This window comes from Ornithorhynchus anatinus, chromosome 8, assembly GCF_004115215.2.
Source record: "Ornithorhynchus anatinus isolate Pmale09 chromosome 8, mOrnAna1.pri.v4, whole genome shotgun sequence".
Classification (NCBI taxonomy): Eukaryota; Metazoa; Chordata; class Mammalia; order Monotremata; family Ornithorhynchidae; genus Ornithorhynchus; species Ornithorhynchus anatinus.
This window is the reverse complement of record NC_041735.1, coordinates 57935864-57952904: the sequence shown is the minus strand read 5'-3', so window position 1 is coordinate 57952904 and position 17041 is coordinate 57935864. Positions and strand designations below refer to the sequence as shown.

General features: G+C 43.3%; 1 protein-coding gene and 1 long non-coding RNA gene across 3 annotated transcripts in view; both read right to left on the bottom strand.

Annotated features, from left to right (window-relative positions):
* The window catches only part of TRA2A (transformer 2 alpha homolog), a 35771-nt gene that overhangs the window by 11279 nt on the left and 7451 nt on the right, over positions 1-17041 (bottom strand). Inside the window, exons 2-3 of one of the 2 annotated variants that reach the window (XM_029070233.2) lie at positions 12083-12140; positions 3909-4042 (exon numbers count right to left, since the gene is read on the bottom strand). In XM_029070233.2, coding sequence (XP_028926066.1) covers positions 3909-4042; positions 12083-12118 — 170 coding nt within the window. In that variant the 5' untranslated portion in view covers positions 12119-12140. Of the gene's footprint in view, positions 1-3908; positions 4043-12082; positions 12324-17041 lie in introns of those variants that run through there. The other variant, XM_029070234.2, reaches the window with a different exon arrangement.
* On the bottom strand, positions 4414-10235 carry LOC114813711. Its single transcript, XR_003761435.2, has 2 exons — positions 9861-10235; positions 4414-4626 (listed from the first exon to the last, which is right to left on the bottom strand). It is a non-coding gene; the product is annotated as an uncharacterized LOC114813711 (long non-coding RNA).

The window sequence follows — 17041 nt, the reverse complement described above, 5'->3', positions numbered from 1 at the left end:
GATAGATCATGGGCCTGCAAGCCAGAAGGACCTGTGTTCTAATCCTGGCTCCGCCACTTGTCTGCGGTGTGACCTCGGGCAAGTCACTTCACTTCTCTGTACTTCAGTTACCTCATCTGTAAAGTGGGGATGAAGACTGGGAGTCCCATGTTGGACAGGGACTGTGCCCAACCCAATTTGCTTGTATCCAACCCAGCGCTTAGAACAGTGCCTGGCACACAGTAAGCACTTAAATGCCACAATTATTATTACTACTACCATTTGCACAGCAGAACAAAGGATTGGAGTGGGGAGAGACAGGAGGCAGGGTGGTCACCAAGAAGTCTGCTGCAGTAATTAAGGTGGGATAGGATAAATGCTTGAATTAACACAGTTAGAAGGTGGTTTCTACAGCACTGGGAAGACAGAACCGACAGAATTTGGCGAGACTGAATATGTAGGTTGAATGAGAGAGATGAGTCGAGGATAATAACAAAGTTATGGGCTTATGAGAAAGGGAAGGTGGTGATGTTGTCTACAGTGATGGGAAAATCAGGTTTGGGTGGAAGGATGAGGAGTTCTGTTTTGGACCTGCTATGTTTAAGGTGTCAGCAGCAGATCCAGACAAAATAATTCCTTTAAATTTTCCATTTGGTTGATGAACATCATGAACTCAGACCTCTTAAACAGAGCAGCTGACACATAAATCCCATCCACTTTTGCTCCCTTTGGCTATACTATGTTTCATTCTTTTTACAATGAACCCAATTCCCAATGACAAATTATTCTCATAATAAATGAGATGGCTTTGTGAGGAACATTAACTATTCTGGATCACTAGGGGAATCATTAAGTACAAACTTGTTAAATCCATTCCTGAAGATGTGGTTATGCATTTTTTATACTGGTGGCACTTCACAAGAAACCGTGAATTTTGAATATTTCATTTGTAAAGCGGGAACTGATCATTTCATTACTAAACAGAACAACAAAGAGATACTGGTGGGCTGAAACACACTATTTTCAAGCAGTTTTTTTCTAAAATGGTACTTGTTAATCACTTACGATGTACCAGGGACTGTTTTAAGCACTGGTGTAGATACAAACTAATCTCGCTGGACACAGTTCATGTCCCACGTGGGGCGCACAGTCTTAATGCCCATTTTACAGATGAGGTAACTGAGGCACAGAAAATTCCGTAACTTGCCCCAAGTCAAGCAGCAGACCCAGGACTAGAACCCAGGTCCTCTGACTCCCAGGCCCGGATTCTTTTCACTAGACCATACTGCTTCCTTGTTGGTAGTTGGGCAGACAAAGAGCTTACAGCCTAAAACTACTCGGTAGAGTTGGGGATAGAGATATACTTCCTCTGGCTCTCTTGTTGCTGCTGCCTGTGGATATTCATCACTGGGTGTAGGTGTGTGTTTAGAATGTCTGCTTTCCTTACTTGCTTTCTTCCACCAATTCTTGGTGGAAACCCTACTCACTAACACCAGAACATGCAAAGCATGGGAAGTGCCTATCGCATAGTATGCGCTTAACAAATAACATCAAAAACAAAAAAACTTGTTGTACCGAACTCTACCGCACCTCGTAGTACAGTGCTCTGCACACAAGCTCCCAGTTGAATTCCACTGACTGAGTAGTTGGAATCCAGGTTCCAGTATGATGGGAGTCAAAGCTGCAGCTCTTGCCCATTTCCAACTGAGGGACTGCCCGCAGAACAGTCCCCAGAAACTTGGAAATCTCGAGTACTGGCAGCAGTACTGGCCCTGTCAACACAGAGCAGCAGGACCTCAACTGTGGGAAGTGAAAGATGGGACCTTAAGGTATCTTTCTCCTCCTCCTGCTTCTCTGATGCAGCTAAATGTCCTGCAGATAACAGGCTGCCCACAAGCTGAAATGCCTGATAATGGCTTGTAGAACCCCCTAACTTATTATCATGGAGGAACTTTGGGCCCCGGGAAAATCTGACTCACTTTTTTATTAGCCAATTGACTTATCACCCTCAACTTAAAGGGGGAAAGTACCTGCTCGTCTCAAAAGAGAGCCTTGTCCTACTATTCCAACTTCAACATTACTTTTAGCCTTAATAGTTATATTGGTAAGTTTATACCACTAGCTCTGGGTACCTTTTTTTTAAACACCTTTATATATTTCCCTCCTTTGCCATGAAGCAAAAAAAGCATTTTTTATGCATATGATATAGAAAGGGCATTCAATTCTAGTGCAACTGTAAAAGACTGAAGTGAAGGATTTTAACAAGTGAAATGTCATATTTTGTTGTGTTTTTTTAAAAATTTTACTTTCCAAGTATCAAATCCACACTTAGTTAAGTAGCTGATTCTGGATCATTCTGCTTTTGAGATTACCTGTTCTGTTCTTAATCTTTTCAGGAGCTGAACATAATAAAATTCCTCATGGATTGTACAGAAGTTCTCCACGACCTTAGGATTCCCATTTCTTCCCCCCAACCTCTCAAGGGCTCCTATAACCCTATCAACGAGCCACACAGCTCCTCCAATAGCCAATAAAAACAAGTTGCTTTGTCCTCAGGCTTTGTCTATTTCGCTGCCCACCCCTCACCCACTCCTGCCTCTGGCCTGGAATGCCCTCCCTCTTCATGTCCGACAGACATTCTCCCCACCCTTAGAGCCCATCTCCTCCAGGACGCCTTCCCTGACTACCTCCCTTCTGCATCGTTTGCCCTTGGATTTACCCCCTTTATTCACCCCTCCCCCAACCCCACACATGTACATATCTGTAACTTATCCTAATATCTCTCTCATCTTCCCGACTGTATACTCGTTGTGGGCACGGAATGGGTCTACCATCCCAAGCGCTTAGTACAGTGCTCTATAAATACAGTTGATTGACTGGTTAAAGGACTGGAATGCAATGCAGGAAGAGGACCTAAGGGCTGGATGAAGTCAACTCACTCCACAATTTGTTGCTGCCTTCCTCACACAGCTCTTCATTACTCTTACTCTGAGGCTTCAGGCTGTGGCTTCCCCATGGAGTGCTTCCACAACTCACTTTGAGAAGCCCTGTTAGACCCATGGACAGTCTCTAAAGGGAACCTCTAATGTAGTAGATTTTGTTCAAACAGCACAAAGTAAATATTTCCTCGGTTCCTAAACAGGACCTATAAACAAGATTTTTAACTATATTTCAAGGTCTTTATCTGAACGGCAGATACACACAATAAGCAAAGGATTGGGACAATTTGCTAAATAAAATCCCAAACAAGTTAAAGTAGGCTAGAGATGTGGAAGACCAGAGAGAGGGAAGAGCAATAGTCCCAGTTGAATCAGACTAGTTGAGGGATTTACTCGGATGTCCTCCGAGAAATAGCATTTTTTTTCCCTACTCTTCCCCTAATTGTTCTGTTTTCTTTCTTTTTTTGGTGCTGTAGCCCTTAATACCATTAGGTTTAAACAAGTCACATCAGTATTGGTACTTCAGAATGGGAAACAAATGCTAATCCAATGGCCTTCAGCCACCTCTCAACTGATGGGAAGCAAAAGAGCAGCTTCGCTCAAACCCAGTCAACCAGAGTTCCCCTTGGGAAGGCCAAAATCCTGACCATCCTGAGTCATCCTGGCCCTCTAATGCAACCAAATAATTGCCCTAAAGTCCCAATGGGCGCTCTCTCACACCTTCTGGGGTTAGGAGGACATCCGAGTAAATCCCTCAACTAGTCTGATTCAACTGGGACTGAATTTGGGGCAGGCTGTCAAGCTCATTAATTCATTCATTCACCTTGTGACCAAATAATTTCATAACAGGAACCAAGAGTAAGTAGTCTTAAAATGACCTTTTCAAAAATAAAAAAAATAAATCAACATTGCTCTAGAGCCACTCTTACAGACTAACTTAAGAGGTTGGCATACTCACAACCTTCCCGTGTCCACGTCAGGCATACATACCTGGATTTTGATCTTGATCTGGAGTGAGACTCAGAATGTTTGGAAGCCCTTGATGGACTACGAGATCCTGACCTGCTCTCCGATTTTACCCGAGCAGGACTTCCAGCTGGAGATTTTGACTGAGAGCGAGACTCCTAACAAAGAAGATAGTATTACAAATGGCACTGGTCATATAGGTGCCTAACACCTAACATTTACAGTAACTATATTACATTGATTGCTCCTGAAAAACAAATGGTTAGGTAACACCCTCCAGAAAAATATTTCAGCTCATTAACCCATTGTTAATATTGCATACTGTCCTCAAATAGTTCCCTACTTGAACCAGATCACCAATTCTCTATTAACTAAGTAATCATGCAAATTCATCTACAACTTGATCATACAGACACTGGAACATAAACCATACATTTACTTAACCTAGGACCCATTCATTCTTCCAGATTCTTTTAATTCTACTTCACTCTTGCTTTCTACTTTTCTTCATTCTTCATTGAGTTTTTCATTTTTCATACTTCGTTTTTCTTCCCCAATTCAAACATTTCATAATAGCCTTAAAAATATTCAAGGGCTTCTATCTGACCAATCTTCTGTTCAATTTTTTCCCCCATTCAATTTTAATTTTCTGATCTTTAATACTTTTCATTAGCCTTCTTTTATCTTGATTTATCTTCCACATTCTTGGAAAAAACTCTTCAATTTCTTCACGAACATTAACCTTAATGGAAAAAGAACATTTAGTATATTTAAGCACGTGGGGATTATAAAACTCTGCTGGAGTTCAGAATTTTATCTACCAAATGGAAAAGCCAGCAGGTAAGGTGCAAATAACTATTTTATTAAAAAAAAACCAAACAATTTTATAATCTTTAAAATTGTTTAAGGATCTAGATTTTAACAAGATAATTTCTGGAGTCCCCTAAAAGCTTTTACCGATTTTGTGGTTTTTTTGGTATTTTTTGGTATTTTTTTTTTTTTTAACAAAGTCACCCTCCCCCCCTTTCATACGTCAATCTAAATTTTCATAAATTCTAAAGAGTTGTAACATTTCAATTCTAAAACCTAATTAGAATAGAAATGATAGTGAATATAATTTTCCTCTTAAAGTCTTTGATTTCCCCTACTTGAATATCTGAGTACTCTAGTAACCTTAAAATAAGTTTTCACTAATCAGGTTAAGAGAGCAGAGTAGTGGTTAAAGCAAACATCCTGGTCAGAAGTATTTGTAAATACAGCACCTATCTAAACCCACACATCCTCATTACATGCACATAGGTATCAGAAAGTCCAAATAATTTCTAACAGAAACTGTCTAGCCCTTAACTTCGTTCCCCCAAATTACCCTAACCATAAATACATAAAACACTCATACGCACACTCACTCTACAATTTTTATATGGCCAGGGAGAAATTCAACATAATTTTATCTAACCAGCATTTTTAAGAGGGACATGAAGGGGACTCATTCTTATTTTTCACTAAAACCTAGCCTAAGTAGTAGTAACTTATGTAAATGCAACACAACTTACTTTACCCAGATATCTGCTGCAGCCACAGAAGCTAAAATAAATGCATTACTTACACTGTTTTGGCTCATTTTATTATTGCAAATTATTTGCTACCAACAGCACACAACTAGTCTATTACAATATATAAAGTCCACTCTTTAATTGTATCAGGACACATTTAAAAATAACTCTCTAGACTATCTGATTTCATATACTATATCTACCCTACCCAATCAAACCTGGATAGATAGGACTGTGCTGCAGATTTTTACAGTACATTTCTAAATGTTAGAGCATTAAAACACAGATAAGAGGCTTCTCAATTGCTTCCACCTCCCCAAGTCTCAAATTTTGTTTCTACCCTTATTTGCCCATCCTTATTTTTTCTTTTTTTCTGCATGCTCTGCTCTCATTTAATTTTTTTTATACTCTTTTGGCTCTGATTTTTTCCAGCCTGTTATATGACTGCCCTTTGTAGCCTGCTATAATTAAAATGCTTATAAAAAAGCCCCAAATTAAAGGAAGAGGCTTAATTCTCCTACTTATTTGAAGCAAACTGCCACATTTCCTCAAGATGAAGGTGGATTTAAAAAAATCAAGAACTTTCTGTCCTTCAAACCATAGTTGTTTGACAGAGACTACTCTAGATTAAGCAAACAACATGACCTATTCACTAGGGGCTGATAACTCACCTAATTTCACATAGAAACCCTATCAATAAAACACTGCCTATTAGGCGAAGACACACACTCCCTCCCTCCTTCTCTTTTATTCATCTCATTTTATTTTTACTCTTTAGTCTCAGAAGATGGGTTCATTTGAAAACGGTTTTGAATTAGTGTATCTTCCAATGTCTTCACCTTTAAAACTGCAGAAAATGCATGGATGTAATAAAACTCCTCACAAGTTCAACGGAAACACTACAATTGGAGAAGGAACATTTCCCATCTGCAAGTTTTACTACTACCCATATTTTTATCGAGGTGAAGAAAATCATAAAAACAAATCTCGGCTATCATTCAGCTTCTTCTTATAAATCTCCCAATGTCTCCCATATGCTCTATTCTAGTTCCACTGGTGTCTGAAGTAGTTATTGCAATTAATGCAATTTGGTTTCATCAGAAACCACCACTTGAGTGGTGTAGCTGTCCAAAATCTGAACATATTAGCAACTGCAACTTGTGCAGACCCTTATAAGGGGGAAAAAAAAATCCAATGGCTAATAAATGAAATATAGTAACAGATCTCTCCTTCATGTTTGAAGAGCCTGCTCATGGTGAGATTAATGACTGGACATCTAGATGCACTCTTTCTACTCCCTTTTTTTTTTTATGGACAGAAGGTCCATATGTATAAATCAATGGCACTACATCCATTTGATGTGCTGCTGTGATAAACTTACAGCATTCTCACTAGTAGGTACAAACTGCCAACTGTTTCATAATTCCCCAGTCTACGACTCCTAAGATGCTTTAGCAAAATCACTTGGACCAAACAATGACTACTACTCTAATGCCATATGGATGTCCGGGGACATTAAAACTATGTCAGTTTTTTGGGGGGGGGTGGGGGGTAGGGGGGTGATGGATCCACAATACTGTGGTGAATTCCACTTCATGACACTGGGCACGGTGTCCCACTTTACTGGGTCCTCCCTGCCTGATCTGCAACCTCAAAAGTCCCACCTTCCCTGGGGATAGAAGGCTTCTCTGCTGGAAAGGCAAGACAAAGCTTAGAAATTAGCCTGGCATGCCATGCCTTGTGTGCTTCATCAGGAAACTGAGTAAAATTTGCCATGCTGTCAGTAAACCCTTGCATGAAGTATCACCCTGGCAGATGTTTCCCGGGTTGTTGGGACTCTCTCCCCAGGGATTCTTCAGCAACCACCAGGAGTGGACCGACATCTACATTTGTTCAGGTGCACTTCTAATGTGGTTTGGCACTCGGATGTCAGGGATAGTACTAGGTCTTGTGAAACCTGGGATTTCTGGCTCAGATGCTACTGAGTAGAGCAGTGACTCCATTGCAGCCTCAGCATGAGTGGTTTAATGAAGCTCCGGTTCTTCTCAGCCCATGAGTTGCTACTTAAAGATGCTTTTGCAACCCAAATATTTGAAGCCTTCAGTAATACCAGCCAACTTCCCCACTGTTTCAACAATTTCCCCAGGGAATCCCCTTGTATTATGCTCAAAGATCTGTCCTTGTGCCCTGAGAAGAGGAAATGAGAGTTCAGGTGAAAGCAAAGGGTGCTAAAACAATTAGTGAGGAAAAATACTTTATTCTTCGTTAGTGTTTTTAGTATCTGGTGGATTATTTTCCCTGCTCTACATTCTCATTCTTGAAGCTCAAATCTAAAGGTAGACCTTCTGGTTAACTTTCCGCTATTCGATTTAAAGGGGACAGGGATAGTAGCACCGATAGAGAGAACTTAAGTGATGCCCAAAACTTAAATTTTGCTGAGTTTTTATTCTACCCAAACAGATATAAGTAACCAAACTAACTTGAATTTTACCTCTCTTCCTTCCCTTTCACTCCCTTATGCAAAAGTGAGAATGAATACTGAAAGGGCAAGAGGCTTGCAGCAGGGGAAAGAGAAACTAGAAGCTTCAAATCAAATTTGATAAGCACCATAACAACAGAGACTTTACTGCACTTTCTTTTAGAAGGAAGTTGACTATGTATGAGCTTTCTAAGTTTATTTTTAAGATGCATTTAAATCCACGAGACCTGAATAGCTCAAAAAATAGCAGACAGTTTTAAAAGGGGATAAAGGGCTGTTAAGCTGGTATAGATGAGATGAACAGACACCCCTCTTTCCTTATTGCTTTGGTCGAAAAGCATTGGAGTAGAGCATGGCCATGTTTCCACATGGCCATTCCAATCGAAGAAGGCAGTGGAGGGAAAGCATGTAGGGTAAAGATACAAAATTTGTAGGATTAGTCATGCTGCAGGGCAAGCTATCAATAGGCTGGCACACCAAGCAGGATGACCTTATGTGCAACCCCTCTGACATAGGACAAGGATTGTCAATCCCTGAGTTTTAAGAATTTGACATAGAAAAATATATCTTCAGGCTCTTAAGCCAAAGCTCAACTCAGCATTTCAAGCATATATGGAAACTGGCAAAACCTAGGGTGGTTTGTTATACTAATCGGCTGGATTTCCTTCAATAAGGTTTTTTTTTTTTTTAAAGTGAAGTAGAAAATATAACTTCACTCTGAATGAGAAAGTCCACAGATAATACTTTCTGCAAACACAAAGTTTTTGCATTGATCTCAAACCTGGAAACACTATTACTCAGGTTATCCACAAACACTCATTACCCTAAAACTACAGCTCTGAATTATCATGCATTGCCATCAATTTTCTGTTACTCAGAGGAAATTTACAAATCACCTTCCTTTCCCAATATGCTCAGGATCAAATTAGATATAATATATATTATATATAATATTCGACATACTATTAATATAACATATACTGTGGTTTTAGACTATCAGTGGTTAAGCCATTTGGTTAAAATATTTGGGTACTAAAGACAAAAGCACCTATAAAGAGTTGGCTGTTCTAAGAAAATAGCCAGCTTCCTGGTTTTCTTCCAATCCTTCACCTGTAATTATGGTACCGAATGATTAATATCTACCATCCATTACTCCAAACTCGAGTTTCTCTACAGAAGCCTCTAATTCTGCATGGTTTTATAACTGATCTATAAATAATTCAGTGCCAAAACATATGAAAAACAAATATTAAGAAAAAAACAGAAAGCCTCGCAAAAGGATGTTTAATTATATAAGCACTGAATAAAATGGAATACTTGGTTTGGGTGGCATTTCTTCTAGAAATACAAGTGGGGTGGAAAAGTGCTTGTTTTGAGCCCATTAAAAACTCATGTAGAAAATGAGGTGCCAACATCTAAGAGCACTTAACCGCGTCTAAAATTTGATAGGCTCTAACCTTCAGTAATTTATAAGTTAAATCCTGGGACAAGAATTTAGCGTTACATCTTAGATGGCACAGGGGGAGAGTTACATTAAAAAACAAACACTAATCATCATTCAAAATTAGTTTTTTTTGAGAAATGAAACACAAAGCCGGGGGGCTGACTTCAGATTTTCCCTAAATCTGTCCACTATTTCCCTTAACAAAAGGATGGAAAAGTTCAAAAAACCCAAAAGGTCATCATTACACTAACCTCAGTACATCAATTTAGTTTTTGATTCCCGATGAATTGATTATTAAACCAGAGAGACTATTCTGAAACACCTAAGATTCTACATCCACCCAAAATTTGACGTGGAAATCTTTTCTGGCCAACAGATAATCTTTACAGCAGGATGCCGTCCCAGTTTTTCAGTGGTATTTGAGAAATTACGATGCTCATATAATTCATCCTCATTTTACCCCAACTGTGCTCCTAGAACCCCTTTACTGTTACACTTACAAGAAAATGAAGAAAGTGACTAGAGGAAAAATACCGTATCCTATCAAATAAGCCAATTCAACTGCTTAGCTTTCCCCTAAGAGCCAGAAACGACTCCAATCATCTCGTCTTTCGGCCTACTGGGGGGTGGGGTGGGGGAGGGGGGTCCGAAGATTCCCAACGCTCCCGAAACGGTGTCCGTTTCAAAAACGGTAAATTCCGTTGGGAGTCCGAATGTCCCTGATCTCACCGTGGTTCCAGGGGGCATGATCTTAAAAACGGTCTCAAAAGAGTCCTTCCACGCCAAGTAACGTTTAAAGAACTGGTTTTAAGGTTTCTAATGGGCGGCCTGGGAGCCGTTTTTTCTTATTATTTTGGTACTAAAAACTGGCAACGTCCCCCCCCCACCCCCCCCCGCAATTTGATGCTCCAGACCTACAATGCCAATTTCTCTCTTCCATGTAGCACCCGACTATTCCCTCTCAGCATCACTCACTCTAAACTCTGACCAAGCGACAGCCTCCCCCAAATCTTTAGGGGGCTTTTCCCGGGGTACCAGTCCCACCCGTCCCCTCTACAGAAGCCTCTAATTCTGCAAGGTTTTATAACTGATCTATAAATAATTCAGTGCCAAGACATATGAAAAACAAACATTAAGAAAAAAACTAGAAAGCCTCGCAAAAGGATGTTCAATTATATAAGCACTGAATCAAAGGGAATACTTGGTTTGGGTGGCATTTCTTCTGGAAATACAAGTGGGGTGGAAAAGTGCTCGGATCAGAACCCCTTTAAAAAAAAATTATACAGGCACTGAATCAAAGGGAATACTTGGTTTGGGTGGCATTTCTTCTAGAAATACAAGTGGGGTGGAAAAGTGCTCAGATCAGAAGCCCTTCCCTTTTAAAAAAAAATCTATAAGCACTGAATCAAATGGAATACTTGGTTTGGGTGGCATTTCTTCTAGAAATACAAGTGGGATGGAAAAGTGCTCAGATCAGAACCCCTTAAAAAAAATTCTATAAGCACTGAATCAAACGGAATACTTGGTTTGGGTGGCATTTCTTCTAGAAATACAAGTGGGATGGAAAAGTGCTCAGATCAGAACCCCTTTTAAAAAAAAATTCTATAAGCACTGAATCAAAGGGAATACTTGGTTTGGGTGGCATTTCTTCTAGAAATACAAGTGGGGTGGAAAAGTGCTCAGATCAGAAGCCCTTCCCTTTTAAAAAAAAATCTATAAGCACTGAATCAAATGGAATACTTGGTTTGGGTGGCATTTCTTCTAGAAATACAAGTGGGATGGAAAAGTGCTCAGATCAGAACCCCTTAAAAAAAATTCTATAAGCACTGAATCAAACGGAATACTTGGTTTGGGTGGCATTTCTTCTAGAAATACAAGTGGGATGGAAAAGTGCTCAGATCAGAACCCCTTTTAAAAAAAAATTCTATAAGCACTGAATCAAAGGGAATACTTGGTTTGGGTGGCATTTCTTCTAGAAATACAAGTGGGGTGGAAAAGTGCTCAGATCAGAACCCCTTTAAAAAAAAAAAAATTATACAGGCACTGAATCAAACGGAATACTTGGTTTGGGTAGCATTTCTTCTAGAACTACAAGTGGGGTGGGAAAGTGCTCAGATCAGAACCCCTTTAAGAAAAAATTCTAACGAGTTCCTAAATAATTGAGCTTTTGAACTCATTTGACCTGCGCTTTTAGTTGGGGTTGGACGCGAGGGAGGAGAAGAGAAACGGGTTGAGGGGAGGAAGGCGGATGGGAATAATAAAGAGGGGAGAGGGCGGGATTCTCCTCCCCCCCCCCCGAAAAAAAGGGAAGGTGAAAAGGAAAAGGGAGGATTGGCAGGGGGGGTCCGGGGGCAGGTCCTGGCGCCCGCTCCCCACCGATCCACCCCGCCTCTGCCGGGGGTGTGAGGCCACATGCCCCGGCTCGGCCGGTCCTGCCCCCCGCCATGTTCTCCCCGAGCGGCCCGCTCCGACATGGAGGGTCGGCGGCCCTTCCCGGCGCCATCGTCGTCGGCCCGGCCTACCTCGCCCGCTCCGGATGAGCGACGTTGAGGAAGGGGGGGGGGGGAGGCGGGCCCGCAACGCTTGGCCCAGGTGAGGGGTGCGGGGGCCATGTTGGGGAGGTGAGGGAGGACCCCCCCCCGCCCCGCGGTGGGCCCTAGCGCTGTAGAACGAGGCCCCCTCCCCCGGCGCCGGGCGGCCCGCACCGCCGCTTTGTACTCACTCTGCCCTCGAAGTTGTTCTCCTCGACATCGCTCATGTCGGCCTGGCTCCTCCGACTCCTAAAACAAGAGGCAAATCTCGGGCCGGGGCGCCGAGTGGCCGGGGACGGGGCCGAGAGGCGGGGGGTGGGGGGGTGGAGGGAAGAGAGAGAGGAGATGGGCGGGAAGGGCCGCTCCCCTCCGCTCCCGCTCGGGCTCAGGGAAAATGGCGCTGGCGCCTCCGCTCCCTTCTCGTCGCCGCCGAACGCGGGGAAAGGGGGGGGAGGGGGCGGCGCGCGGGGCGGCGCGGTGACGTCACCGGCCCACGCCCCCCCCTCCCCCCAGCGTCATCGCGCGTTGCCAGGGCGGTGACGCCAGGGACGAGGCGGGAGGGGCCCCGGGGCGCGCGCCGCGGAAGAAGCCCCGCCCACTCCTCCTCTCCCCCTTCGCCATTGGTCCTCGGGACAGCGGCGCCACTTCCCGCCACGCCCCCAGCTTCACTCACTCACTCACTCACTCACTCACTCACTCACTCACTCACTCATCATTCATTCATCCATTCATCCATTCATCCATTTATCCATTTATCTATCTATCTATCTATCTATCTATCTATCTATCTATCTATCTATCTATCTATCTATCTATCTATCTATCTATCTATCTATCTGTCTGTCTGTCTATCTATCCATTAACTCATTCATCCATCCATCCATCTATCTATCTATCTATCTATCTATCTATCTATCTATCTATCTATCTATCTATCTATCATCTATCCACCCATCTATTCATCAATTGCAGCATGGCTCAGCGGAAAGAGCACGGGCTTTGGAGTCAGAGGTCATGAGCTCGAATCCCAGCTCTGCCACTTGTCAGCTGTGTGACTGTGGGCAAGTCACTTAACTTCTCTGGGCCTCAGTTACCTCATCGGTAAAATGGGGATTAAGACTGTGAGCCCCATGTGGGACAACCTGATTCCCCTGTGTCTCCCCCAGCGCTTAGAACAGTGCTCTGCACATAGTAAGCGCTTAACAAATACCAACAGTTCATCCATCCATCATTCATTAATCCATTCATTCATTCATTCATCCATCCATTCATTCATCTATCCATCATTCATTCATCCATCCATCCATTCATATTTATTGAGCACTTACTCTGTGCAGAGCACTCTATTAAGCACTTGGAATGTAATAATAATAATGTTGGTATTTGTTAAGAGCTTACTATGTGCTGAGCACTGTTCTAAGTGCTGAGGCAGATTCAGGGTAATTAGATTGTCCCATGTGGGGCTCACATTTTTTAATCCCCATTTTTACAGATGAGGTAACTGAGGCACAGAGAAGTGAAGTGACTGGCCCAAGGTCACACCGCAGACAAGTGGCGGAGGCAGGATTAGAACCCATGACCTCTGACTCCCAAGCCCATGCTCTTTCCACTAAGCCATGCTGCTTCTCTTATCCATCCATCCATCCATCCATCCATCCATCCATCCATCCATCCATCCATCCATCCATCCACCCATCATCCATTCATTCATTCATTCATATTTATTGAGCGCTTACTCTGTGCAGAGCACTCTATTAAGCGCTTGGAATGTAATAATAATAATAATAATGGTATTTGTTAAGCGCTTACTATGTGCTGAGCACTGTTCTAAGCGCCAGGGTAATCAGATTGTCCCACTTGGGGCTCACATTTTTTAATCCCCATTTTTACAGATGAGGTAACTGAGGCACAGAGAAGTGAAGTGACTTGCCCAAGGTCACACAGCAGACAAGTGGCAGAGCCGGGGTAATAATAATAATGGTATTTGTTAAGCGCTTACTATGTGCTGAGCACTGTTCTAAGTGCTGGGGTACATACAGGGTAATCAGATTGTCCCACGTGGGGCTCACATTTTTTATCCCCATTTTTACAGATGAGGAACTGAGTCACAGAGAAGTGAAGTGACTTGCCCAAGGTCACACAGCAGACAAGTGGCAGAGGCGGGATTAGAACCTATGACCTCTGACTCCCAAGCCTGGGCTCTTTCCACTAAGCCACGCTGCCTCTACAATTGGTTACCAGAGAAAGGCCATCCCTGCCCCACAACGGACTCACCGTCTAAAAGGGAGAGACAGACAACACAACCTAACAATTATGATGATGATGATGACTCAGTGGAAAGAGCCCGGGCTTGGGAGTCACGGGTCATGGGTTTGAATTCCGGCTCTGCCACTTGTCAGCTGTGTGACTGTGGGCAAGTCAAATCAGTTACCTCATCTGTAAAATGGGGATTAAGACTGTGAGCCTCACGTAGGACAACCTGATTACCCTATATCTACCCCAGCACTTAGAACCGTGCTCTGCACATAGTAAGCGCTTAAATACCAACATTGTTATTATTGTTATGACGATAATGGTATTTGTTAAGCGCTTAACTATGTGCCAGGCACTGTACTAAGCGCTGGGGTGGATACAAGCAGATCGGGTTGGACACAGTCCCTGTCCCACATGGGACTCACAGTCTCAATCCCCATTTGACAGATGAGGTCACTGAGGCCCGGAGAAGTGAAATGACTTCCCCAAGGTCACACAGCAGACAAGTGGCAGAGCCGGGATTAGAAACCATGACCTTCTGACTCCCAGGCCCGTGCTCTATCCACTACACCATGCCACTTTTCTCAAATAGTCGTGCATCAATATCATCATGATAAGTAGAATCCTAGATATCTACACATCACTAATAAAATAGAGTAATAAATAATATATACAAATAGGCACAAGTGTTGTGGGGAAGGGAAGGGGGAAGAGCAAAGGGAGGGAATAGAGGCAGAGGGAAAGGGAGGGCTCAGTCTGGGAAGGCCTCCTGGAGGAGGTGAGCTCTCAGTAGGGCTTTGAAGAGGGGAAGAGAGTTAGTTTGGCGGATGTGAGGAGGAAGGACGTTCCAGGTAAGTGGTAGGACGTGGGCCAGGGGTCGACTCATTCATTCCTTTGTATTTATTGAGCGCTTACTGTGGGCAGGGCACTGTACTGAGTGCTTGGAAAAGTACAATACAGCAATAAAGAATGACAATCCCTGCCCACAGTGAGCTCACAGACTGGCAGGGGGAGACGGACATCAGTACAAATAAGCAGACATCAATAGAAATAAAATGACAGATCTAGAAGTGCAGCATGGCACAGTGGATAGAGCATGGGTCTGGCAGTCAGAAGATCCTGGGTTCTAATCCCGACTCTGCCACTTCTCTGCTGTGTGGCCTGGGGCAAGTCACTTCACTTCTCTGTGCCTCAGTTACCCCCCTCTGGAAAATGGGGATTGAGACTGGGAGCCCCAAGTGGGATAGGGACTGTATCCAACCTGATTACTTGTATCCCCCACAGCGCTTAGTACAGTGCCTGGCACACAGTAAGTGCTAAACAAATACCCCAATTATTAATTATTATTATTATCTCTACATAAGTGCTGGGGGGCAGGGAGAGAGAGGAAGAACAAAGGGAACAAATCAGGGCGACGCAGAAGGGAGTGGGAGATGCTGGTGCCTCCGTCCATATCACAGCGCAATCAATCAATGGGATGGATTGAGTGCTTACTATGTACTAGGCACATGACAAAGTATAATCCAACAGAGTTAGCAGATACTGTCCCTGCCCACAAGAAGCGTACAGTTTACACCCTTCCACTCAATCCATCAATGGTATTTGTTCAATTGTAACTGTGTGCAACACACTGTACTGAGCGCATGGGAGAGTACAACAACAAACAGACACATTCCCTGCCCACAACAAGATATGGTCTACACCCTTTCACTCAATCCATCAAGGTATTTATCAAATGCTTACTGTGTGCAGAGCTCTGTACTAAGCGCATAGGAGAGTATACTACAACATTCATTCGTTCGACTGTATTTATTGAGGAAAGCACTGTACTAAGTGCTCGGGAGAGTACAATACAACAACAGACACATTCCCTGCCCACAGTGAGCTCATAGTAGCAGACACGTTCCCTTCCCACAACAAGTTTAGAGTCTACACCCCTCCATTCAATCAATCAGTGGTATTTATAGACCTTTTACTATGTGCAGAACCCTGGGAGAGTACAACATAACAGAGTTAGCAGACATGTTCCCTGCAACAAAACAAGTTTACAGGGTACAACTTACACCCCTCCACTCAAAACATCAGCACCGGCCACCTCTCCGCCCAAAGTAGCACCACCACCCCTCCACCGAGAAACAATCAATCAAAGGGAGAGGGAGTAGGGAAAATGAGGGCCTCTTGGAGGAGATATGATTTTTATAAGGTTCTGAAGGTGGATCTGTCATATAATAATAATAATGTTGGTATTTGTTAAGCACTTACTATGTGCAGAGCACTGTTCTAAGCACTGGGGTAGATATAGGGTAATCAGGTTGTCCCACATGAGGCTCACAGTGAATCCCCATTTTACAGATGAGGTAACTGAGGCACAGAGAAGTTAAGTGACTTGCCCACAGTCACACAGATGACAAGTGGCAGAGCCGGGAGTCGAACCCATGACCTCTGGCTCCGAAGCCCAGGCTCTTTCCACTGTGCCATGCTGCTTCATATGCTGTCATATGTGAAGCAGGAGGGAGTTCCGTGCCAGAGGGAGGATGCAAGAACACCAGTAATGGCCACCTTTCCGCCCAAAGCAACACCGGCGCTCTTCCACTGAGAACAACAGCACTGGCTACTTTTCGGCCCCTAAGAACACCATTACCTCGTGACTGAAAACATTAGTACTGGCCACTTCTCTGCCCAAAGAAACACCACTACTCCTGCGATCAGAACATCAGCAATCAGTCATCCTTATTAAGTGCTTACTGTGTGCCCAACACTGTACAACGCGCTTGGGAAAGTACAATATAAGAGTATAACAGAGTTGGTAGAAATTTTCCCTGCCCACCACGAGCTTATAGTCTAGAGGCCTCAGAGCTCCAAACATTACTGCACTCCAACCCAGTTTTGAAGACCAG